The 24,126-nt window shown below is 40.2% G+C and overlaps 1 protein-coding gene across 3 annotated transcripts in view; it reads left to right on the top strand.

Moving 5' to 3' along the window:
- The window catches only part of nedd4a (NEDD4 E3 ubiquitin protein ligase a), a 38,465-nt gene extending 15,308 nt beyond the window's left edge, over window positions 1-23,157 (top strand). For 2 of the 3 annotated variants that reach the window (XM_085157482.1, XM_085157473.1), the window contains 24 exons: window positions 6,306-6,356; window positions 6,749-6,810; window positions 6,986-7,088; window positions 8,626-8,789; window positions 8,888-9,002; window positions 10,840-11,001; window positions 11,167-11,250; window positions 12,400-12,519; window positions 12,698-12,952; window positions 13,156-13,233; window positions 14,999-15,053; window positions 15,148-15,206; window positions 15,289-15,354; window positions 15,743-15,972; window positions 17,239-17,360; window positions 18,327-18,397; window positions 18,498-18,593; window positions 18,695-18,768; window positions 18,853-18,913; window positions 19,008-19,067; window positions 19,169-19,276; window positions 19,393-19,489; window positions 19,642-19,714; window positions 22,982-23,157. In XM_085157482.1, the coding sequence (XP_085013608.1) occupies window positions 6,306-6,356; window positions 6,749-6,810; window positions 6,986-7,088; window positions 8,626-8,789; window positions 8,888-9,002; window positions 10,840-11,001; window positions 11,167-11,250; window positions 12,400-12,519; window positions 12,698-12,952; window positions 13,156-13,233; window positions 14,999-15,053; window positions 15,148-15,206; window positions 15,289-15,354; window positions 15,743-15,972; window positions 17,239-17,360; window positions 18,327-18,397; window positions 18,498-18,593; window positions 18,695-18,768; window positions 18,853-18,913; window positions 19,008-19,067; window positions 19,169-19,276; window positions 19,393-19,489; window positions 19,642-19,714; window positions 22,982-23,084 (2,469 nt within the window). In that variant the 3' untranslated portion in view covers window positions 23,085-23,157. Of the gene's footprint in view, window positions 1-4,271; window positions 4,763-6,305; window positions 6,357-6,748; window positions 6,811-6,985; window positions 7,089-8,625; window positions 8,790-8,887; window positions 9,003-10,839; window positions 11,002-11,166; window positions 11,251-12,399; window positions 12,520-12,697; window positions 12,953-13,155; window positions 13,234-14,998; window positions 15,054-15,147; window positions 15,207-15,288; window positions 15,355-15,742; window positions 15,973-17,238; window positions 17,361-18,326; window positions 18,398-18,497; window positions 18,594-18,694; window positions 18,769-18,852; window positions 18,914-19,007; window positions 19,068-19,168; window positions 19,277-19,392; window positions 19,490-19,641; window positions 19,715-22,981 lie in introns of those variants that run through there. The other variant, XM_085157490.1, reaches the window with a different exon arrangement.
- Window positions 23,158-24,126: the final 969 nt, after the last annotated feature.

Here is a 24,126-nt window from a genome sequence, read left to right on the forward strand (position 1 = left end):
GAGTCATCACCATAGTTAATGAATAACCAGGTATGAATATGTTGCACAACAAGGTGAAGACATGAATCAAATGAATGTTAACAATAATTTTATATAGCGAAATAACAAGCATTTACAGTTTCATAGAGCATTAAACATTTTAGGGGTATCTCACTACACAAACAAGTGGGTTTGTGGAGCTGCTGAGTTAACATGCAAAATAACTAATGTGTATTTAGAGAGATAGCCCAGCAAAGTGCCCTTTAACCCCATATGATTTATACAAAGCCCAACTTCTGTGCTTTAAAAAGTTTACAGACTGGGTTACAGCCAGTAGTTGGGAAATATTTGACATCATTCTTCATCCTGTAGTTAAATAATTTGTTTGCATATTCCCCAAGAGCATAACAAATGACATCTAGGCTGTCAGACATAATGTGTTTTAACTTGCCTTAACTTTGTCATGGCAATGAAGTGCTGTTTTGACACCTGTGTCAGCTTTCAGTTCAGTGTCCATCATCACCACGCTACCACCTCCACATTAGCTCCTCAGAAGCTTATTTTTCACAAGCTGCTGCCCACCTGTCAAAAGCAGCTTTTCGTTGCACAGCCAAGATGGATATCGCTGAGGCTACCAACATGTGTCTGTAGCTGTTTGCCGCAATCTCATGCAGTCTGTGGTCAGCACTGCTTAATGCCATATGCTAAACTTGAGCTGCATTCAGTGTCACACGAGCCTGCAGGGATGGTCTGAATGGACATTTATCTGTCGTTATTAGGGATGGGTACCGGTATCCGGTGCCATCATGGCACCGGTTCTGACATAAACGGTAGTAACCAGACCGAAAAGCAGCGCGCATTTCGGTGCTTTATTTCGGTGCTTTTTTTTCCTGAGCTGTGATACACTTTCTTCTTCCTTACATTTCTATTGGCGGTTGGCAAACAACTGAAAGGTGCATTACCGCCACCAACTGGTATGGAATGATACACTTTAGATTCTAGCCAATCATTTTACGTTTCGAGGATAGTAGGCGGGTCCAGGTACGTACGTTCTTTTAGAGCAGAGCTACAGATTAAAAATGCCCAAGGCAAAGCGGTCAAAAGTCTGGCTGTACTTCACAGCAAAAGATGCAAACTCAGCAGCCTGCAACAAGTGCTTTAAGCTGATACTGTCAAAGGAGGTCACACTTTAAATCCGATGAACCTAGCCCTGCCAGTGTAGCAGAAATGATGATGGCAGCAGCAGCCGTTCTTCTCTGCGTGAGTAGCTTAATGTTGTTCGTGTGTAATTTACGTTGAGTAAGCTAACCGCGTTATTAAATTAATGCATGTAACGTGAACTAGCAAACACCATCATAGCTACATGCGGCTGTCTTCTTGTTTGATGGCAGATACTCCCTTCACCCTGGCCAAAAAGGCTAAAATGACCGAAGAAAAAGTGGAAAACAGCTAAACATGAGAGGTTTTTGGACAAAGTTTGTGTTTTTTTCCATTGTTTAAGCACTGCTTCCAGCCCAGAGTGATACCATATATGCCCTATACCTGCAGAAAAGACTAACATTGTTATCTTTTTACAAAAAAACAGCTGAACATGAGAGGTTTTTGGACCAATTTTGTGTTTTCCATTCTTTAAGCACCGGTTTGGGCACCGTTTAAGCACCGGCACCGTTTCAAAAGTACCGGTTTGACACCGGTATCGGATAAAACCTAAACGATACCCATCCCTAGTCGTTATCATTTATCTTGGGCAGTTTTTTTTCACGTGTCCGTAGCATGCATTTCCCCTTTGTTATCTTTAGCCTCACCTTACCCAGGAAGCTCTGATTTCACTCCATCATCTGTTCGCTACTGATATAGACGTGACCTACTCAACTTCAAACCGTTAGCTTTAATTGTTTATGCACTACGGTTTTTGGCTGAGTTAAATATTTATTTGGCAGAGAGATCAGTGGATTTGATCAGCTGATGTAAACACAACACCAAAATGATCTGGACATTCTGGAGATTGTGTTTCTGGGTAAAACCAATTTATCCTTAGCTAGCTTTTAGTAATAACCGCTTGCACGGGATGCTAAGAAAAATGGATTCAGCTGCAATATATAGTGTAAGTTCTCAGTTTATTAAATGAGATAACACCAATTGAGTAAAGCTGTAATATATATAGCCAGATGGAGCCATAGCCTATATTAAAAAAAGATGTTTGGTTTTGGTGCCCACATTTTAACTATATGTTCAATTTTTGAAGTCAGACAGACACCACACCGTGTCTTTGTCCTGACTTCCTCCTCTCACCCCAACCGGTCACGGCAGATATGCGCTCCTGCCTGACCTAGTTCTGCTGGAGGTGTATTCCTGTCAAAAGGGATTTTTTCCTTTCCACTGTCACTAAAGCGCTTGCTCATAGGAGGTCATATGATTGTTGACGTTCTTTACCTTACAATATAAAGCAACTTGAGGTGACTACTGTTGTGATTTGGCGTTATATAAATATAACTGAAATTGAATTGAATTAAACCTCCTATTGAGTGCATTACACAAATAAAAAAATATTTCAATCACCAGAATTGGAGCACAGATATCTTAAATGAGCTGTTAGTACAACTAATTGGAAAGGAAACTTTAATATTTCTCTCAATATAGTACTCCTTTAAAAAAATAATAAAGGGAGAAACTATCCATAAGTACCAATGTCTTTGTTTTCAACCATGCTGTAAACAGTTTCTATAGCTAAAATTGGGGATTTTAATATGAGAGTCTGTGTGGATTGACTTGCTTCTGGATTTTCACTCCAAGAACTGTGATTTTTAGTACTTCTGCTTTTAACATTGCAATCCAAGAGTCTGCTGTTTGGAAGTAATCTATTTAAGTTAAGAGCATCTCTCAATGTTTTATAAGCGCAATGTCTCCATTAAAAAGAAATGAAACATTTCTTTATCCAACTTTTATTCTTACTTTTATTCATCAAAAAGAGCTCTATGAGTTATTTATGTGAGCCCTTTATGTCTTATACTATGATTTACAAATTAAATAGGATTCTTTAGCAGATTTCTAATACAAAAAGGAGAGAAATGTGGAGGGAGCCACTTTTATGAGTAAGTCATAGTATCAGATAGACAATGCTAATAATAGTTTTTAATTATTTTCCATATGGGTACCCACTGTTAATATAAACTACTGTAAACAACAAAGACAGTGTTCTATATACAGCCACAGCTGCTCTGTTTACTGTATGTTAAATCTCCAGTCATTCAGTATTGTAAACAAACTCAAAATAAATACAATTATTTCTGACTTCCGTAATATGGTGGAGGGTAAATAAACACAGAGGACTGACAGTGCGTTTAACCTTAGTATTCTTAGAAGACCTCATGAAGGAAATAATGTGCAAAGCAGGCGGTTTCTTAATGGAAATGCAAAGCCTGCCAGTATAACAGCAACGATAACAAGTGTGCTTGTCTTAATACCGCTTGCATAAAACAGAGACTGCTGTTTTTAGGACAGTTCATTGTAATTTTGGAAAAGCTTGCTCAGAGTTTATTTTAATCTGGATTTATGCTTTTCTCAGTTGCTCTATTAGAAGTGCAAGGGCACGATGAAGGAGGCCTCCATCTAAATTTGTTCACATAAACACTTTGTACCCCTGTTAGACAGTTTGACCTGCCATGGGTGTTAATTTTGGTCACACATGCTGACTCCCACTGTGCTTGGCCTCAGCCTTCTGCTTTCGAGACCTTAACAGCTCCAATAAAGGCATGCAGTGAATGTGTGAAGAGTTCAAAGCAAAGACGGTTCATCTGGCAAATGCTACATTATTTTGATCCCAGTCTCTGTTGGAATAACACAGAGCAGCCATTCATCGTCGGCTGATAAACACATTCCTGCCTGCGCAACATGCTAAATATACACGGAAATGGAGCCAGTTAAATGACTCTCATTGTTTGAAGTAGGAAAATAGTGCAGCGGGAAACGTTTTCTGTTAAATCTACAATTAAAGACGGTTTGTTAAAGGGAGTGTCTTGTGAAAAAATCGGGTGAGAGGAAATATTTCTAGCCCTTACTGATGATTGAGATAAAAGAGAGAGATGTACAACCTTGAAGTCACTGCAGATAACACAGACATACTTCTTTAGAGATATTAAAGTGATTCTCTGTACTCTAAATCAGTTGTTTTTAAATACTGTTTCTGTCCAAGGCACACTAAAGGTCCTGCCAAACTCTTAAGCCACACCCAAGTTTTGTTTTTTTTTTATTTTTATTTTTTTTTGGGGGGGGGGGGGGGGGTAAGAGGAAGCCACTTGCAGCTTCCCATTTATGCCATATAAGGGACTGAGGAAATGATGTACATGCACAAGTAAGTGTAATGTTTACAAAGGTTCACAAATGAGGGTTATTTTGTACCTTAAAACACATAAAATTATACCAAAAATACAAAATAATGAAAACAAACTATTTTAAGCAAGAAGTGAACCTGTAAAGGAGTTAACTGCTTAACAAATCAAGACCCTAACTCAACAAACTAACCTGTGTAAATCAAGAAGTTATGCTATATATTAAAGGAATAGACCATTTTTAAATGCAAGGAGGGCAGAAGAGGAAAAAGGAGGGGAAACCCCAAGGACAATCGATTAACTGTGCAAAGAACTCCCATCCCCCCCATACTTTCACAGCTGATAGTTTGGTCTACTTGTTGGCCATGTGTATTTCAATGGCTCCACCCATAGTTTCCTCTTTTAACAAACCAGGAAAAACTGAAGCAGCAGGACGGTAACTCAAAACAGAAAAAGTAATTAATGCATCTCATAAGTCTATTTGTGCCTGTCAGTTAGAATGCAGAGTAGTGTCATTGAAACAAATTTATAGATTTAACTAGTCCAAAAACATGAATTGTGTGCTATGTAATGCCATTGACTGTGGTAATGATGTGGTAGAGTGAAACCTTAAACCTGTGTGTCTGACTTGACTGAATATTGCCACATTTAGGTTATTTCACATGACATGTGTTTTGTCTGGTTTCTCTCAGAAAGTAAGTTTTGTCTCCCAAAACTTGTTTTTAGCTTGTTAATCATCCCCCCTCCCAACAGACGAGGCATGTTAACATTCCTCATCCAGGGAGCTTTTGCTCTGATCACCTTTTGTGTTATTTCGGTGATGCTTTGTCTGCACTTGTGGTTAGTTGTGGTTTGTTTAACACAGAGAAGTTACTCTGCTGTTAAACTGTTAATCTGGCCTTTGATTTAGGCCAGATTAGTCCTGCTAATTTAATTTCATGAATCATGTAAAAAACATTTTATTTATTTATTTATTTATTGCAGGTTTTTTTGGGTGGTCGCACCTGAAGTTAAAATTATGGATAACACAGATATGACATTGTTTATCTATGACGTTAGACAGAACTCATTTTATATCACGGGCGACGTATATCAGTGAAACTCCTCTTTCTCATATTGTAAAAAAGTTTAATCACTAATCTAATCTCAGAGGTATTTTAATATATAAGTCCAACAATACAGCATAGGTTTTCTACATTGTAAAAAAAAATGCTGCGTTGGGTGTAAAGAAATAAGAATGCAAGAAATAAATATGTAAATTTACAGTAAAAGTTCTGTTAGCTCTTTGCACAGTGCCCTGTGATTATAAAACAAAACTAAAATTAATTGTCAGTCCTTGTTTTATGTTTTTTGTGTGTTTACTGTGAACTCACTGTAAAAATCATAGATTTCTATAGTAGATACAAAAAAAAAAAGTATGTCATTTAATGTCTTATCTGTTATATATCTTTGGTGTAGTATGAATGCTCGTGGAAAAAGTTGTAAAACATATGAAGACACAGTTAAGTCTGAAATTTATGCCCTTCTTCACATTTTTCAAAGCTGCCCAAATTGCTTCGCCAGATTGGAGTCTTTAGCGGGCTAATTCTGGCCCCCGGCCCTTATGCTTGACACACTTGCATTAGACAAATTAAGACTGATTTTGGTCATTTGCAATGGAAAAATCAGTCCCCATATATACAGTATATTCTGAGCTGATAATAAACCGATGATGTCTGGTGAAATTGGTGACAGACTAATTGTAAAAGCAGTATGTATGTGCTTTGATATCAACTGTATAAATAAGAAAAAGAAACTGATTGTCAGGCAACTGATTTGGGTCCTGTGGGTCAGAAATTTGGAGCAGAAAAGCTGAGATGAGTTTTCTCAGGTTTAGCTAAACCTGCATTCTGGAACAGGAACTCGAAGACATCAGATTAACAGCCCATCCTCTGTGTTTGTAGATGATGTTGTCACGGCTCTGATGTCCATGTGTTTCCCTCTCTCTCTCCCTTTCAGACACGTGATGACTTCCTGGGACAGGTGGATATCCCCTTAAATCAAATACCGGTGAGTGCTTGGCTGTAGAAAATTCATTGTAATACTGATGTCTCTAATCTAAGATCACAGTAGGCTGAATGTAATTTGGTTTTCACTGTGTGAGCTCTTAGCTTCAGTCCCACCTATGGCACCATTTAAATATAAACATGGACATCCTTATTCTACTGCCTGTTCCACATCAGTGTCCACAGTTTTGGAAATACAGTCGGTTGTGTTTATGTTATGCTGCTGCTTTTGTTTTGTTATAAATACAGCACACACAAATTAGCCCTCACTGTGCACGGTCACTGTCATTTCACCCATTGGTATCTTAAAAGTGTTATGATCCTGAGCTGAACAGCAGATTTATTCATGCAGTGTGAAGAAATGAAAGATTTCCTTTTCTTATTTTGTTTTCTCAGACAGAAAATCCTAACAATGAAAGGCCATACACATTCAAGGATTTTCTGCTTCACCCACGAAGGTTGGCATGATTTCATGGTTATTTAATCTTTTGTCTTTCTCTGTTTTACATTCCATTTCCCATATATTGGCTCACTCATTTATTATTTATTTAGCATTTTGGATATTTATTTCTTCCACTAAAAACAAAGAAAACAAAACAATTATTTATTTACTTTTTTGCCATTCCCACACAGTCACAAGTCCAGAGTTAAAGGTCATCTGCGTCTAAAAATGACCTACCTGCCAAAAAACCCAGGTTCAGAGGAGGAAACTGCAGATCTGACTGAGGACAACGATGTAAGTTTATGCTTAGTGTTACGAATGCTTTTGTGTTAGCAGTGCTTCCACTTGTTCAACGTGAGTGTCAGGTCAGTTAGTAGTTGGTGCTGAATTTAAGTCCTTGCACTCGCCTTTAGAGCATCACACGAAAATGTTTGCATTAATTTGCATCTTTAATTGTAAGAATCTCTGAACCAGAATCTGTGTTTTTATTACTATTAATGTACATATGATATGACTAAGATTCATAATTTCAAATTTATGCTATAGGTGTATCTGCTAGGAGGCTGAGGGGTAGCACTGTAGCCCGTCAGTATGTTTCAGCATGATGACAATCCCAAAAAAAAAGCATACCTACACAAGAAGACACACAATGACACTTTCAGTCATGAATTTGCCTCCCCAGGGCTCAGACCCTCAACACTATAGAGGCAGTGTGGGATCATGCTGACAGACAACAGAACAAAAGACAGGCAACATCCAAAGAAGAGCTTTGAATGACTTTCAAGAACTACTCCTGAAGGCTACTTACAGAAATTATCCTAACTCTTGGCTAAGAGAGTTCAGGCTGTGTTGAAGAATAAAGGGGCAGGGTTATACAATTATTGACTTTCAGGCTCATTAAAATTGTACAAACTCTGTTTCTTTTATATTTGTACATTTCAATAAAGCAGTTTCCCATTTTTCTGAGCAAAAGATGAAGAAATGAGAGGTGATTTAAGACTTTTGAACAGTATTGTAAATTAACATTTAGATTTAGATTAACTTAAATCTTAACACTGCGAGGTTATTAAACTGTTATGGCTCGTTTTGACAAGCTGGGTCACATTGAGATCCCAGCTATAACCTTGGCCTTGTCACCTGGTTTTCAGCGTTAGGTACAAAATAGCTTGTGGTTCATCTCCTTACTGACAGATCAAAGCACAAGTCAGAGTGTCAGGTGTATAAATCTCTTACATATACACACACGATACTGCACATCCATGATACTTTCTCTAAATCTCAGTCATTGTGAACTGTATTGTGTGTGTGCACCAACGTGATTTCCACCCTCATCTTTAGCCATGAATGGACGTACACACTCCCTTACTTTGTTTGCATATAAATTCACTGTTTGCACCACAAAAATTGGGCGTGGAATTTATAGAAAGGAAATGACAAAGCGTGAACGTGTGTGAAACTGAGACAGTCATCTGAGAAATGTAGGAAATAAGAATGCCGAATACAAAAAACTATTCAAAGAAAAGGGTAAAAGAGGTCTTCAAGGCCAAAGCAACCATTATGCATAGCCGCAGCTATTTGCATGCCACTCAGTTACCAAGAACAGTAATAGTAATGTACCAGATAAAGTTTAGTACACACAAAGTTATTTGCACTGAACTTTGTATATAGTAAATTGTACATATTAATATCAGTAGCTGTGTTTATAAATGTGAAAATGGCAGTTTAATTTTATTTTCCAATAAGGCGAGACTTTTTTTATCTCCAGTTTTCCATATGTACAGCTTAGTTTAGTTCTTTAGCATTTCAAAATGATGTCCTCCTTGTTTAACAGCCTGGTTGGGAGCTTCTAGAGACACATGATATGTCAGGTCCCAGACAAAACCAGATCCTGCCTCCTCTTCCTCCTGGCTGGGAGGAGAGGCAAGATAATCTGGGAAGGATCTACTATGTTAATCATGAAACCAGAACCACACAATGGCAACGGCCCACCACGCAGTAAGATGGCTCCCATATCCTATAAAAAAAATTATTTAAAAAACCCTTTTGATGCATTTCATTAGTGAGAATCTAAGTGTCTGTCTCCCCCTGAACAGAGACGGCAATTTGGAAGTTCAACAAAGACAGAACAGTAATACGGATGCGGCGCATGTTTTCATAACACGCAGACAGATCTCAGAACATGAGGATAGCACGCAAGAGTCTCCAGAGGTAACTCTTTAATTTTTTGTTCCCTGTTTCCTTGTTGTGTCCCAGGATTTCTGATAATGTTCCTCAAATTAGAGAACAAGTTTCATGGTTTAACACTTGAGTCCAACCCTTTCATAATGCTGTTTTTGCTGCAAAAACTTTGAAACCCGCCCAACTCTGCAGTACTTGCTTAGCACCAAACAGCCAACATAAACATGGTTAGCACCTAGCTGGTTAACACAGTAGTAAAGGAGTCTGCTGCTTGCCTCAGGATATAGTCTAAAGCAGTCTGTTAGGAATAATCAGAAATATTGGTGATGTTCTGCTTGGAAATATATTTAGTACATAAATGTAGTCTTAGGCTCCTTTTGCCTTCAGAGCTGCCTTAATTTCTTTATATTAAAGATTTAACAAGGTGCTAGAAGGATTCCTCTGAGATTTTAGTCCATGTCGACATGATAGCATCACACAGTTGCTGTGCATCTATGATGTGAATCTCTTGTTCCACCACATCCCAAAAATGCTCAATTGGATTGAGATGCGATGTGCTTAAGGCCATGTTATGACAGTGAACTTTCTGTCAGGTTCAAGAAACCCTTACTGAGATGATTTGAGTTGTTGGAGGATGGATACACCGTGGTCATAAAGGAATGGACATGGTGAGCAGCAATAGTTAGGGAAACTGTGGGGTTTAAATGGTGCTCATTTAGTTCCCAAGGGGCCCAGAGGTTTGCAAGAAAGCATCACCCACACCACCTCCAGTATTATTTAAGGCAGAATGGATTCATGCTTTCATGTTGATGCCAGATTGTGACCCTGTGATGTGAATGTCGCAGCAGAAATCAAGAGTCTCTGGAGCAGGCAACATTTTCCCAATTTTCTATTGTCCAATCTGGTGAGCCTGAGTGAACTGTAGCCTCAGTTTCCTGTTCTTAGTTGACAGGAGTGGCATCCGGTGGGGTTTACTGCTACTGTCGCCCATCTGCTTTGACGTTTGGAGCAGTTGTTTTGCATTCAGAGATGGTCTTCTCTTAAAATCCTAGTACATCAGCAGTTTCTCAAATATTAAGACCAGCCCGTCTAGCCCCAACAAGCATGCTGCATTCATAGTCAGTGAATTCACCTTTCCTCCCCATTCTGATGCTCAGATTGAACTCAGATGGACACTGTGCATTTTCAAAATCAGTGCAGGACATGATCTTAATTAATCCTTTTTAATAGTGATACAAACTGTTGCAGTGTTGCAAAGACATGCAATGGTACAATTAAGCTCAACTTTGACCTATGGAGGAAAATGGCAACAAAGGGCATTGCTCACGTGAGCAGGGCTAATCCAAAACAATATCAGTAGAAGGTCCAACAAGAGTAAAACACAGGGCATCCAGAAAGAACCATGAGGCACTTGAGAAGGATGTAGGATGTGGGTACCAGGAAAAACAAGAGGGGACTGTAAATACACAGGTGTGATTGAACACAGGTGAAACTGATGGGGGTGGAGCAAAGGGAGTCGGCGGAGAAAAGGACAAAGACAGGAAGTACTGATTAAGTAGCTCTTAAAAAAGATTATAGAGCCCAATTCATTTGATTTTTATGTATATATTAAGTTAATTCTGTCATGTGCAGGCTTACATGCTTGCAAAAAAAAAAAGGTTAACTGCACAGGGATGTTTTTAAAACCAGCTTTAAGGTTCATCAGTGTTAACACAGCCTAAGCAAAGCAGACGTCATGCGTCGGGCTCGTCTTCTCAATCCGCTGTATATTTAAACAAAGAAGTTCAGATCTTTGTCATACTACCTCTAACAGCCTTGCACTGTTGTTGCTTCGGATCATTGGAGTCTCCTCTCTGTCATCATGTAGAGCTGGGAGATCATTACAGAGGATGATTCCACCCAGTACCACAGTAGTAACCAGCTCAGATCACCTTCACCCCGCACCCCAGTGGAGTTCCACTCACTGTGCGATGAAATGAGGAACGTTAACATCGCTGCCGCAGCTGGCGAGCGGCGCCCCTCCCAGATCGTGAGTTATTTTCTGTGTCGCTTGAGGTTTGACTTACTGAAAGCAGAGAGGGGAGGAGTAGGCCCGTAATTATATAAATGTGAGCTGAGAGTGGGAGAGTGGTGGAAAATTTATGCACATTAATGGCCAAGTGGTCATCAGAGTCATCCTTCCACTCTCCTGCAGGATCACAGCAGTAATTCAAGGCATTCCAGTCGCAGAGGAAGTGCCCAGACCTCAACAGGAGAGGAACATCCTGCTAATCCTGTGGTGAGTGTTTCGCTCTCTGTTGAAGTCCCCAAAATGTTCTTACATCTGAATGCTTCAGTCTTTATGAGTTCACTTTTCAATCATCTTAGACTGTCACAGTTCCTGTGGAGGGACATTTAAGGAATACGGCATTGTTAACGGTGTTATAGATTTCTATGTGGAATATTGTGTTTGCTAGAGTTTGTCTGTTTGCTAGATTCACAATTAATAATCTGTATCACGATTATTCCCACAGATTAGGTTAGAGTCATTTGACCACTTATACTATTTTTGTGGATACAAAAAACTTGTCACTCCAGATCAAATCTGAAATGCCTTCTCATGAATCGCTGCATCTTGTTTTCACTCTTTTGCTGAAAGCTCTGATTGCTTTTGTGTCTGTTGCTGTTGGTCTGGGTGTTGTTGTTTTTAGTCCACCATGCTGTCTTTTATAGAAATTATTACCAGTCATGCTTTTGATTTGTTCATGTGCATTAGAAAGTTTAGAATGCGAGTTTCTATGTTTTATTTTGAAAGTTCAGTCCTTTGTAATCAGCCCATTTTATCATCTTCCCTTAGTGTCACAAGCCTGAGTCACACAGGTCTAGAGAGCAGTCAGCAATCAATCATGCCAGTCATGATTGATTTAGTAAATATGTTTATTGAGTTATCTTTTTCCTGTTTGTGTCAGACTTTCTAGTTTCATTACTAGTGAGCAGTTGGTGAGTGTTTGCATATGTTTGGCATCTTCCATACAAATTTTGGACTACTCCAGCAATCTGCTAGCAACCAAATCAATCACAAGAGGGTTTCTGACCCAGCACTGCTAGTCCCTGACCTCTGTGTGAGGTAGCTGTCACAACAGTCCTGTTATTCAGCCAGTGAGTCTCTCATCCTGTGATGGGCCTCACCAACGTGCCATCTTGGACTGTAGTTGGTGGTCATAGGCTCTTCAGCCTCTGAGCTTGGAGTAATAAGGCTCCACACGAAGTAGTCGGACCACAACGGAACCTGGCCAACAAACTGGATAGGATAGATTAATAATAATTTGCATAGATAATGACTTATAATGACTGTCTGTATGATTATGGTAGAAATTATATCTTATGCCAAATTATTGTCCTTGAATTATCGTCTTGAGAATGTATTTACTTATTTTTAATTTGACAGCTGCTTCCAACCTCAACTGGGTTACCTCCAGGCTGGGAGGAAAAGCGAGATAGTAAAGGAAGACGCTACTTTATCAACCACAACAACCGAACCACTACATGGACACGACCTCTCGTGCAGGTACTTCAGCATTCATATCTTTTTATTCGCATTCTGCATAGCAACTTTTGTTAAACCCCTGTTGTTGTTGTTGTTTTTATTAGATTAAAACTCTGAAATAGCACTGTTCTGTCACTTTTCCCCTTCAGTGTGTCTGTTCTCGATTTAGAATCTCACTGGAGTCTTTTTATTTGTACAGAGAACTTCAGAGGCAGCACCAGCACCATCAGCAGCAGCAGCACCATCAGCAGCAGCAGCGGCACAGAGTAGTACAGGCTTATCACAAAGCCCTACACCATCCCAACCACCAGCAGCAACAGAGGAGTCTCCTCAGCACACTCCAAGCCCCGAGGCCACGCGAGAATCTGGCTTCCTGCCGCTCGGTTGGGAAGTTCGCAGTGCACCCAATGGAAGGCCGTTTTTTATCGACCACAATACCAAGACAACTACCTGGGTGAGAAGATAGCAGCCAAAGGCTTTGAATGCACCTGTGTGTCCAATTCAGAAAAACTAGACTGGGTTTCAGTTATTTAGTTGACTTTTTTTCTAATCTGTGCCACAAAGCAAGTGAGTTTCCAAGCTGTAATTCACCACCATCTCTTGTGTGAGGATTTCCTCTCTGACTGAAACACACCCTGCTTGTTTTTCTCTGAACAGGAAGATCCCAGGATAAGGATTCCTGTACAAATGAGGAGGAGATCCTCGCTTGATCCTTCCGATCTCGGCCCTCTGCCGGTAAGTTCAGTAACAAGATGCAACACAGGCATCAACTTTTGAGGATCACCTATCAGGGGAAAAAGCCTGCTAGCCAAAACATTAAGACCACCATGCATAGTAAAGTCCAGTCCACTTGCACCACCAACAGATCTTTAAATCTTCAAAATAGGGGACTGAGACATTGGCAAAGGAAACTTTTGAAGTCCAGAGTTTTTCAAGGTTGCTGAGTCTTTCAGCATATCCCATAGTTTCCTTATCAGATTTGAGGTCAAGTCAACACTTTGTTCTGGAAATATTGAAGGAAGAGGTCATATTTTGAATTTTGTCATGTGACAGTTGCAGTTTTCCTGCTTAAACAGGCCACTGCAGGCCACATACACAGTGGGCTGTGTGGTCTAAAGAAATTCTTATCAAATTTTTATGCATAAAATCAGACTCTCATTTCATTTTTAAAATAAATGTTTTGTTTTCTGAAACGATGAAAGAGCAGATTTCTTTTTAACTACCCAGAGCACCAATCTGCATCCATCAGCTGCGTACTTCACATACCTCTCCCGGTTAATACAAAGGTGCAAGAGAAAATAAGTGATTCATCAAACGGCCCATCTTCTTTCATTGTTCCGTGGCTCATCTTCATCCCACTGTAGGCTTTTTATATCGGTGGACAACACAGTAAGCTGTGACGCACTTTCTTTCTCTCGCAGCCCAAATTGAGGTTTTCATCAATTTGTGCTACATTCGCTCTTCTGTAGGATCAGACCGCATGGATCCACCTTCCTCCCCTTATGCACAGCAGTTAACTTTGTGCACACTTGACCCTTCACCATTTATCCTCTTAGACCACTGTTGTCAGCATCCGTCAGTTACCCGTCTATGAAAACATTTTGTGTCCAGCTCATTGGCTGCCCGTTTGCTTGCTGCCACTCCTTGGCATTTCCCAAATTTAACAAGATTATCAGTGTTATTTACTCCACCTGTCCACCTGCCAGTGTTTAAGGTTTGTTTTTCTCTTCAAGTTTTAACAAAAAGCACCGGTGGGACACTGCAAACATCGCTACAGTCTCAGAATATATTGTCCCAACTGTCCTTAACCATCTCAGTTGACATAAAGGTGATTCTTTTCTTCCACTTTTGTAAAAAGGCATCTCCTTTAGGCCTTTAGCAAGAAAATCGTCCTCTTCTTTATAAAGATGTTACTCCATCCATTGTTTAAGACCTGGTGGGTCAAGTTTATACCAGGTCTTTGTTATAGTTTTAGGTAAGAAATATTTTGCAAAAATGACTTTTTAACAACAACATCACCCTCTTTAATTGCTCCAATGACATCTACTGAGATTTCATAACCTGGCATCTTAGAGCTACACCTATATTCTCCTGAAATACTTGAATTTTACTTAATTTCCAAAATATGTGGGAGTGGTTATGACCACACTGTCTCCAGGATTGCTTGCTTTTAACATAAGGTGTAACAAAAATCAGATGTTTATTCATTTCCTTGAGCTAGTTGATGTCTCTTCAGCTGTTTCTTTGTTTATTTCGTTTCCCTGTTTTGTTTTAATGTAATTTGTATTATTGCGTTTCCGTTTCCGTGATATAATTTAGAGATAATTGTCCCATTAATCTGTTTATGTGCTTCAAACTATCCATCACTGCATTTCCTTTTTGAGACGAATGGTGGTTTTACTGTTGTGGCTGAACACTGTATGCGGTGCCCTGATTGGTTTGCTGATATGATATTTAATCTGCCTGATTAATATAGATTTGATATTTTCTTCATTTCTAGCCTGGCTGGGAGGAGAGGGTCCACAGTGATGGCAGGGTCTTCTACATAGATCACAGTGCGTATGATGTGATCGAAAACATCTTTGATTAGTACATTAATCAATCTGTTTTCTTGTTAATATATATTTTTTGATATATTTTATTTCATAGACACAAAGAACACTCAATGGGAAGATCCCAGATTGCAGAACGCTGCTATAACTGGACCAGTAAGTATGACTTTGAAAGTTGTTGTTGTTGTTGTTGCTGTTGCTGTTGCTGTTACTGACCTCCATCCTTTGGTGATTACAGGCAGTGCCTTACTCTAGAGACTACAAACAGAAGTATGACTACTTCAAGAAGAAGCTGAAGAAACCGGTGAGCATCCTCAAAAGCTCTTACTGATTGTAGAGATCGACCTGACACACTGTGATATTTTATACTTGGAAGTGTTTATTGAAGTGACACACACGTATGTTTCGGCACCCGGCTCCTCGACTTTCCAGTTGGTTGTCAGCACACACACTTCCCTGTGCTCTCCAGCTTCACTGTTTATAAAAGGCAGAAGCCTCATTAGACAGATCCCCACCACCTATCTCTCCAGCCTCCTTGGCACTGCCCCCTTGACCACTCTTCCCCTGCAGCTGAGCCAGGAACCACACCTCCGCCACACTGATTTTTAACATAACTTCTTAAAGGTAACCGAAAACTCACCACTGTGCTTTTTTTTTTGTTTGTTTGTTTGTTTTTGTTTTTTTAAATGTAGGCGGACATCCCAAACCGCTTTGAGATGAAGCTGAAACGAAATGCAGTGCTGGAGGACTCATACCGACGCATCCTCTCGGTCAAGAGGCCAGACCTGTTGAAGGCACGACTGTGGGTGGAGTTTGATGGAGAAAAAGGACTGGACTATGGTGGCGTGGCCAGGGAGTGGTTCTTCCTAATGTCCAAAGAGATGTTCAACCCGTACTACGGGCTATTCGAGTATTCCGCCACGTGAGTCTTTATTTTTGTATTCAGTTGTTGTTACTTGTAGTTTTCCCACTTTTGGAAATTTTTAAGCAATTATATGTTGCACGAGTGATGTGCATCCTCTACACTGACAGCTAAAATGTGGACAAAAAGATGTCAGTGCTTGTATTTACTTCAAATCCAGGACTTCTGTACAGTTCCCGAGATCGATATATTAAATCACTGCTAATTTCAATGTGTCTCTGTGAGGTAGCGATGTTTGGGATGATGTATTTTTGTTTAAGGGGGCATATTTACAGGTCATTATGCTTTATTAACCTTCATTTTCACTGTAAATAGGAGTCCTGTAGGAGTATGAGTGAGTCGGGGGGAGTATGACAGATAAGAGGCTGACAGGAAGCCAGTGGGATAAGTGTAAAAAGGGGGGGGGATGATGCATTCAAGGGAAAAGGAGAGGAAGAGGCTATTTTTAAAGTGGTGGGGAGATGTACTACGAATTTTGAGCAATGCGTAAACCTGGGGGTTTATGCAAAAAGCAGCCACAGGCATGGGAGTCTTCAGCCACTCCCATATACACAAAATGACACAGAGCACGTTCACACCAGGGAACAACAGAGAAACACAAGGGAGAAAAAAAATAGAGCTGACACACACACACACAGAGGAATGAGGGAGAGGTGCTGCAGACATTTACACACAAAAGGCAATCAAAACTCTCTTTGGCTGTGAAAATGTGGGCTGAAAAAGTTTAAATCAAAATCTCCAGCCCTGGTACAAAGCACATCAAATAACTGTGGTATATGTTACAGCAAAGGCCTGGACCAGCTCTCTAAGGGCATTTTCACAGCTGTAGATCATTTATCCTGGCGTGAATCAGCTGATGATTTTGCACAAGCTTTTCCCCGTGATTTGGCTTCTTTTCACGCAGAAAAATCCAGGTGAACCAAAATGTGTCACTACAAACCATGTGAGAATGTTCAGTCCGCTTATAGGGCTATCTGGGCTAGGATCCACAAAAGTAGTAATTGTTCATACTAACATTTGGTGCCGTGGCTTGTTGACCTGTGGGAAGATTGGTGGTTCAATGCCGTTTTCCACAACCTTTGGCAAGATGCTGAACCCAAAGTTGTGAGAGTGTGAACATCAGGTTAAAAAATGCTATTGTATGAATGAATGAGTGAATGACACTTGTAGACAGAAAGCTCTGAGTGTTCAAATTGAGTAGAAAAATACTATGCAAGTACTACTGCATTTACTAAAGACACTTTCCTGATCTGCCTTATGTTTTAGGGACAACTACACACTGCAGATTAACCCCAACTCAGGTTTATGTAACGAGGACCACCTGACCTACTTCAAGTTCATCGGTCGCGTGGCAGGCATGGCTGTGTTTCACGGCAAACTCCTCGATGGTGAGTGTCACGTGGCTGCTGAAAATGGTCAGATATTTTCAGAGTTCTTCATGTAGCAGCAGGAAGTATTTTTATCTGAAGAAAGTGAAAAAATTACCTCACTGTCTTTCTTTGTGTGTTGTTGTCTGTGCTTTATTGTTTGCATTTTGGTAACTTTTCTGGGTGTTTGTGCATGGTTCTGGATAGGAGTCCCTCCATTTGAGGCTACTGGCTCTCTCAAGTTGTTTTTACCTCCAGCTGTAAAAGGCTGATGGGGTATTGTCGTCACCATACTGGACAGGTGGTTGGCGTGGACACCCGTGGCCTTGAAAATCCCATGTCACCTTGTTCTCTAGATAACTTGAGATGGGATTTTCAAATTCGTCACATAGGGACATCTACTAAAATCTCAGACGAGTTCAAATCTCGGTGACCACGAAGTCGAGGTTTCTCAGATCTTCAAGGTCACGTGTCAACTTTTCTGAAAATCACCAAGGATTTTCAATAGGATTTTTTTTACCGTAGGTTCATCTTCAGGTTGAGGGGTCACACTGGTGCCACAAATTTTTTATAATTTGAGAAAGCCAACAGAGGGGACACTCGAAATGGATGACACAGTGCACTCCAGAGTGGTCAGCTTTGCCAAAAAGCAAAGAATAAAAGAAAAAAGCTGTTTGTAACATATACTTACTTGATTTTAATTTCAGCTCTGTGGTAGAGTCTGTCCTCACTGCTCTCCTGTGCTCTGTTTCACCCACATTAACTCTCACTAACAGTATACGTAACAGAGAGAGTGAAAGTAACAAGAGGAAGAGGAGCAGGAAAACACACTTACAATCAGCTGACTATAGTTACCACGTGTGTTTGGAAATGTAAATGAAAGAGGGAGGCATGTTTGGTTTGATGGGAGCTGCTCTTGTTGCACCTTTTTAAAAACGTCACCAGTAAATATCTTTGTAAGTGTTTGCGTATTTGTTTACTTCACAGCTTTCTTCATTCGGCCCTTCTACAAGATGATGCTGGGGAAGCCAATCACCCTCCAGGACATGGAGTCTGTTGTGAGTATGACTGTAGTAATTATTGCATTGGTGTGATTCGGGATCTTGGATGTGATGTAGATCAATTTCAATTAAATGTCTTTTTTTCTTTTCTTTTCAGGACGGTGAATATTTCAACTCCCTGAAGTGGATTTTGGAGAATGACCCAACAGACTTGGACATGAGGTTCACTATTGATGAAGAGCTGTTTGGACAGGTCTGCTGAACGTCCTTGTTTTTTGTCCCAACATTTAAGTTGTGACGCGGCTTTGTGTCTCTCTGACTGATGCTTCATTTCTTACACCACCACCTGTTCAGACTCACCAGCATGACCTGAAACCCGATGGCTCAGAGATTGTCGTCACCAATGAAAACAAGGATGAATACATCCAGTAAGAAAAATGCTTTCTTTGTTTTTTTTCTCAGTGTGTGTGTAAATGCAGTTTGATGCTGACATGCCGTTTTGTGATTAACAGCCTGGTGATTCAGTGGAGGTTTGTGAACAGAATACAGAAGCAGATGACTGCCTTCAAGGAGGTAAACAGTGGTTTTGTTTTTTAAACTTGCTAAACACGGTACGGGTATTAAAGACACACAAAGGAATAAAAGTCTGGTATACTTTGTGTTTTAGGGATTCTTTGAGTTGGTACCGCAAGATCTGATCAAGATCTTTGATGAGAATGAGCTCGAGGTGAGTTTTTAGCTGATCCAACTAGCAAAAAAACCCCAAAACTGTTTCAGTTTCTCAGAGATGGAAAATGTTCAGTGTATCTGCTTTGTTTTCCTCCACAGCTGCTCATGTGTGGTCTTGGAGATGTGGACGTGAACGACTGGAGAGCGAACACAAAGTATAAGAACGGCTACTGCTCCAACCACGTGGTTATCCTGTGGTTTTGGAAGGTGAGACAAGTTTCCATACCTGTGGCTAATAATCTGCAGCTGGGGCAGGGACCTCTGTGCAGAAAAGCTTCAGTGATATGTATTTTTTTCATGCTTTTTGTTTTGTTTTATTACAGGCGGTGCTGCTGATGGATGCAGAAAAGCGAATCCGGCTCTTACAGTTTGTGACGGGGACATCCAGGGTCCCGATGAATGGCTTTGCTGAACTCTATGGTGAGATTAGAATTATTCCCTCTCTAAATGAACAGGGTTTATTTTTTAACTATTTGCCCTTGGGTTGATTTCTTTGTTTCTTGCAAATTAATTCCACTTGAACTCATGTTTGTTGTTGTTGTCATCTGATGTTTAATGGTTTTATGTACCAGGCTCTAATGGACCGCAGCTCTTCACCATCGAGCTTTGGGGAACACGTGAAAAACTTCCCAGGGCCCACACATGGTAAGCATTTCACTGTGCTTTGCTTTTCTTTTCTTTTTTCCCTTCTTCCTCTTTTTTATCTCCCTTTATATTGGACACAGTTGTTTTTAACAAAGGATCATTTTAGATTTTATTGAAGGTTTTTGCCAACTTTTAAAAAGGATAAAAGCACATTTGTTTCTTCCTCTGCTCTTCTTGCGTTGGATCTAGCAGTGAAGCTTGTAGTATTAGCACAGTTGAGTTTAGCCATTTCAGCTTTGTTATATTTTTACTGTTACCTTACAAGAATTACGTGATAGGTGGGAATCCCTAAAACAATTAATCATACTCCAGAGAAACACCTTCACCAATCACCGGCCCATCAATCCCCCCTGTAAAATTGGAAAGACACATGGAAAATCACACAAACAGCAGGGATCCACAAACCCAAAAAGACTGGATTTACTCAGATTTTCTCATGCGCCTCTCCCCAGGAAACTCATTCAACACAAGTCCTGCACGAAGGCCCGGAGTTGTAACAGCACATATTCTAATAGTTGGTGTTCCTAACACATTACCTAGTCCATATAAGTATAGATATCAACATTATTTGGGTTTTTCCCCCCCCACTGAGATCTGATGTGTTTTCAATAAACACTGTGCCGTACAGAACATTTATAGAAAATGGCATTTTATCCATTTATTTATTTATAAATAATAATAATAAATAAATCCTTTCTCATAGATTTATTTTCTGGCTTCTCTTTCCAGCCAGAGTCTCATCGCCCTACTGGCCTTTAGAAAGAGTGCCGGTTTAAAGCATTAGCGTCACTTTGCTTTGACCATGTTTTGTGTTGAAATTGAGCAGCTTGTTGAAAAGAGACTGGTATCAATCATCTATGTACCCACCGTTATGTGGCTGTTTAGTGAGGTGCTGTTATAAGCAAGCTTGTGTTGAAGTCAGACATGACACTCTTAAGGTGTAGCCCATAGACCTGTTTGTCCACACATTTGGAACAACGCCTCCTGGTGACACGGCAGAGCTACAACATGTAGATGACTGTCTGCGGAGATGTGTGTGCACATGTGTGAGCAGTGAGATCAGGGCTCGCAAAATCGCTAGCCCGACGTCCCGGGGCTAGCAATTTTTCCAGTCGGGCTACCAAAATCTAACTCAGCCCTGCCCGTCGGGCTATCATAGGAAAATATATGTCAGTGCTTTTGCATTCTTTCGCCAATGTAGCTGAGTAATTATGTCATTGGCATCGGTGAGCCACTGTCAATATGTGACATATTGAAATCGCGTTTGAATTTGCGCTTGTTTTTTGCTTTCACTTTCATTTTGCGATCGCGCGAACGGTGTATAGAGAGCGGCAGCACTGATTGGTGAGTGACGATTAATTGCGCACCAATTCCTCTGACATCGTCTTATCACTCATTAGCTTACTATTCAAACGCGACAAGTGAAATCTCTCGCAGCAAGCTTAAACATGTGAGAGGTTGAGTGCGCAAAGAATCGCTGATCATTATGTAAGTACGTGTGTAAAAGCAGCAGGATTTACGCTGGTATTTTAGTTCTGCAGAGCCAAATAAGACAGGTCAGGGTGAAGAAGGGGCAGCCAAAGAAAAGCCGATCACAAAACGGAAAAGATATGACAAATCGAGCCCGTTCTCACTCCCGAGGCGTAACATGGCGACGTTTTGTCACGTCCCGCGGTGTTCCTGAGGAACGCGAAAGGAGACTTCGCGTTCTTATGGTACGCGGCGGGTTATGGCTGAAATCCAGTGCAATGACGCTCCCGCGGTAATAGACGTTCCAGCCCTGTATTCCAGCCCTAAACCTAACCTTATCCCTAGCCCTAACCATAACCTTTTTCCTGATCTTAACCAGGACTTTAATGATGTTAAATAGCGTGTTTCTAAGCTATTTGAAGGAAAAGAGCGAACATGTGTAGATTGAGTCCATACGGTTCTCATATTTCCTCATTTTTCCGAGGTCGTCATTTAGGAATGTGGTGGGTAGCCGAAAACGTAATATGTTGACGATTTGTAACCTAGCCTAAAGACTATGAGGCAAAAAGAAAGCAGAGCTTTTTTGGTTTCATGGACAAAAGAATTTCTGTGGCTGGAATATGACGAGCTAAATAACATGATGTTCTGCCAGGTGTGTTGTGAGTTTCATTTGATTTCTGAGTCGACAAGCGCCTTTGTTACTGGGACCAGTCATTTTAAGAAAGACCCCATCAGAACCCATGAGAAATGCAAGAAATGCATTACTGCCCAGTCTGCAGTATCTTTCCCAGAACAAACACCAATTGCAAAAAAACATACTACAAATAAACCAAGCACAACAAGAACTCCTGAAAAAGCTGTTTAGAACAGCGTGCTATATTGCAAAGAGTGAACTACCATTGGCAGAATTTAGCAGTCTTTGCAAACTTCAAAAAGCAAATGGCCTAGATCTTGGTTCCACTTACTTCTTACCCGTGACTTCAGTGAAAATTTCAGATTCAGGATCTGACACAGACTGATTCATGTTCTACACAGTTCTTACAAGTTCATAGAAATTTCTGTTCAATTAGAACCAAGTATTTGAGTTGATGGTTTTAATTTTTATACAGTTGTTGTGATTTATATTTTAACAATTTTTTTGATTAATTTTTGTTTCCGTTACAATATTATACTTTAATGTATAATATTGTAAAGGAAACCAAACGTAAAAAAAATTTCTTTTTTTATTCGGGCTACTTAAATTTATTTTGGGCTACCAAAAACTGAAGAATGCCTGCCCGAAGGGCTACCAGAGATTTTGAAATTTTGCGAGCCTTGGAGATTGTACCCGTGTTTCTGAAGAGCGGTGTACCCTGGATAATTGTCCTTTCCTACTCTAATAATGACCACATTTTATAACTTCATGTTCTATTCAGCGTGACCAGAAACTATTGATTAAGGCTGCAAAGTCATCAGGAAAGTGCTAGAAGTCGCAGAGCAAGAGAGCTGAAGGCAGTTTTTTCATAAACTTCTGCACAACCAGAAATCTTCATGCAGTCAGACGAGTCTTAGAAAGAATGCAGGTTTAAGCACTGGCTTCACTTCCCAGACCAGAAACTTCATTCATGTTTTGTGCTGCTTTCAAACTGCCTACTGTATCTCATAGTGCAGAGTTGTGGAAGCCCACTAGTGGCGCATTACTGTCATTCTTAGTTTCACCGGCACATCACAGTGTTTACGCTACTGCGTGTTCCCTTTTTGCCCCTGCTTAAATTTTAACTGTGAATTTCTTCTTGTCTGTTCTTTTGCTTCTTAAAGCTTTAATCGGCTGGACCTTCCTCCGTACGAGTCCTTTGAGGAACTGAGGGAGAAGCTTAACATCGCTATAGAGAATGCACAAGGCTTCGACGGGGTGGATTAGTGCATACGTGGGAAATGAGCTGAACTGACATTGGTGTCATTGGAGTAAAGCAAAGCTGCGTTATGCCCCTGGGGGGAAAACAACAACAACAACAACAAAGCTGTGTATCAGACTCAGGTCTGATACAACCTGCCAGCTGTGAAGATTGAGAGCAACAAGACTCACATGAGTCCTCTGTCGGGGCCCAGCTGAAGAAAAGACATGAAATCTGGAGTGATGGAGGTGTTTTTACGTCACCCTGCGTGTTGTAAAGTTTACAAATCAGGTTATCCTAGTATTTAATTCTCTGATGCAAGTCGCTCAAAGGTGTATTCACTCTTATTTGTTCTGCGAAAATGCTCATATATTTAAATAACTTGATTCTGTGAAGCGATAAGAGTATCTGAATGTGAATAACAGCTGTACAGTTTATGATAAAAACCTACCTTTTAAAAATGGACGTTTGATTTAGTTTTACTCACTTTTTGCCCAGCCAGATGCATAAAGACAGATGTGTACACACATCCTTTCAGTCAGATTGTCCTCTCTTAATAACATCAGTGTTTGAAACTGTAAATACATAAACAAGTCTTTCCACTGCATCTTTATACATGAATGGATGTAACCACTCTTTTTTTGTTTTGGGTTTTTTTTTTTGGGGGGGGGGGGGTTGTTAATGAAACCACTGTTTGCACCTCAGGTTATTTAATTTGGCCATTAAAAAAGGGTAGTTGTACCAAATGTGAAACTGAGGAACTGAACAGAAATGGCAGGGGAAGAGCAGGGATAAGGAAATGTTTTATGTGATGGACCCATTTGTGGAATCAAAAGCTGCAAGAAAATCTGCAGCAGAAGAAAGGTGAAAGTTCAGGGGGAAAAAAAATCCCGGCCGAGTTCTAGAAACAAGAAAGCTCATCTGTTTGTACGTTACACACTGCCTTAGTTATTAATAATAGTAGTAGGTGTTTAATGTTAGTAAGTCATTTCCACTTCATCATGCCCCATTTTCTCTATAAAAACATGTGAATGAATTGTCTGAATTACGCCTGAGGTGCACACAAAA

This window comes from Neolamprologus multifasciatus, chromosome 1 (genome assembly GCF_963576455.1).
Source record: "Neolamprologus multifasciatus chromosome 1, fNeoMul1.2, whole genome shotgun sequence".
Classification (NCBI taxonomy): Eukaryota; Metazoa; Chordata; class Actinopteri; order Cichliformes; family Cichlidae; genus Neolamprologus; species Neolamprologus multifasciatus.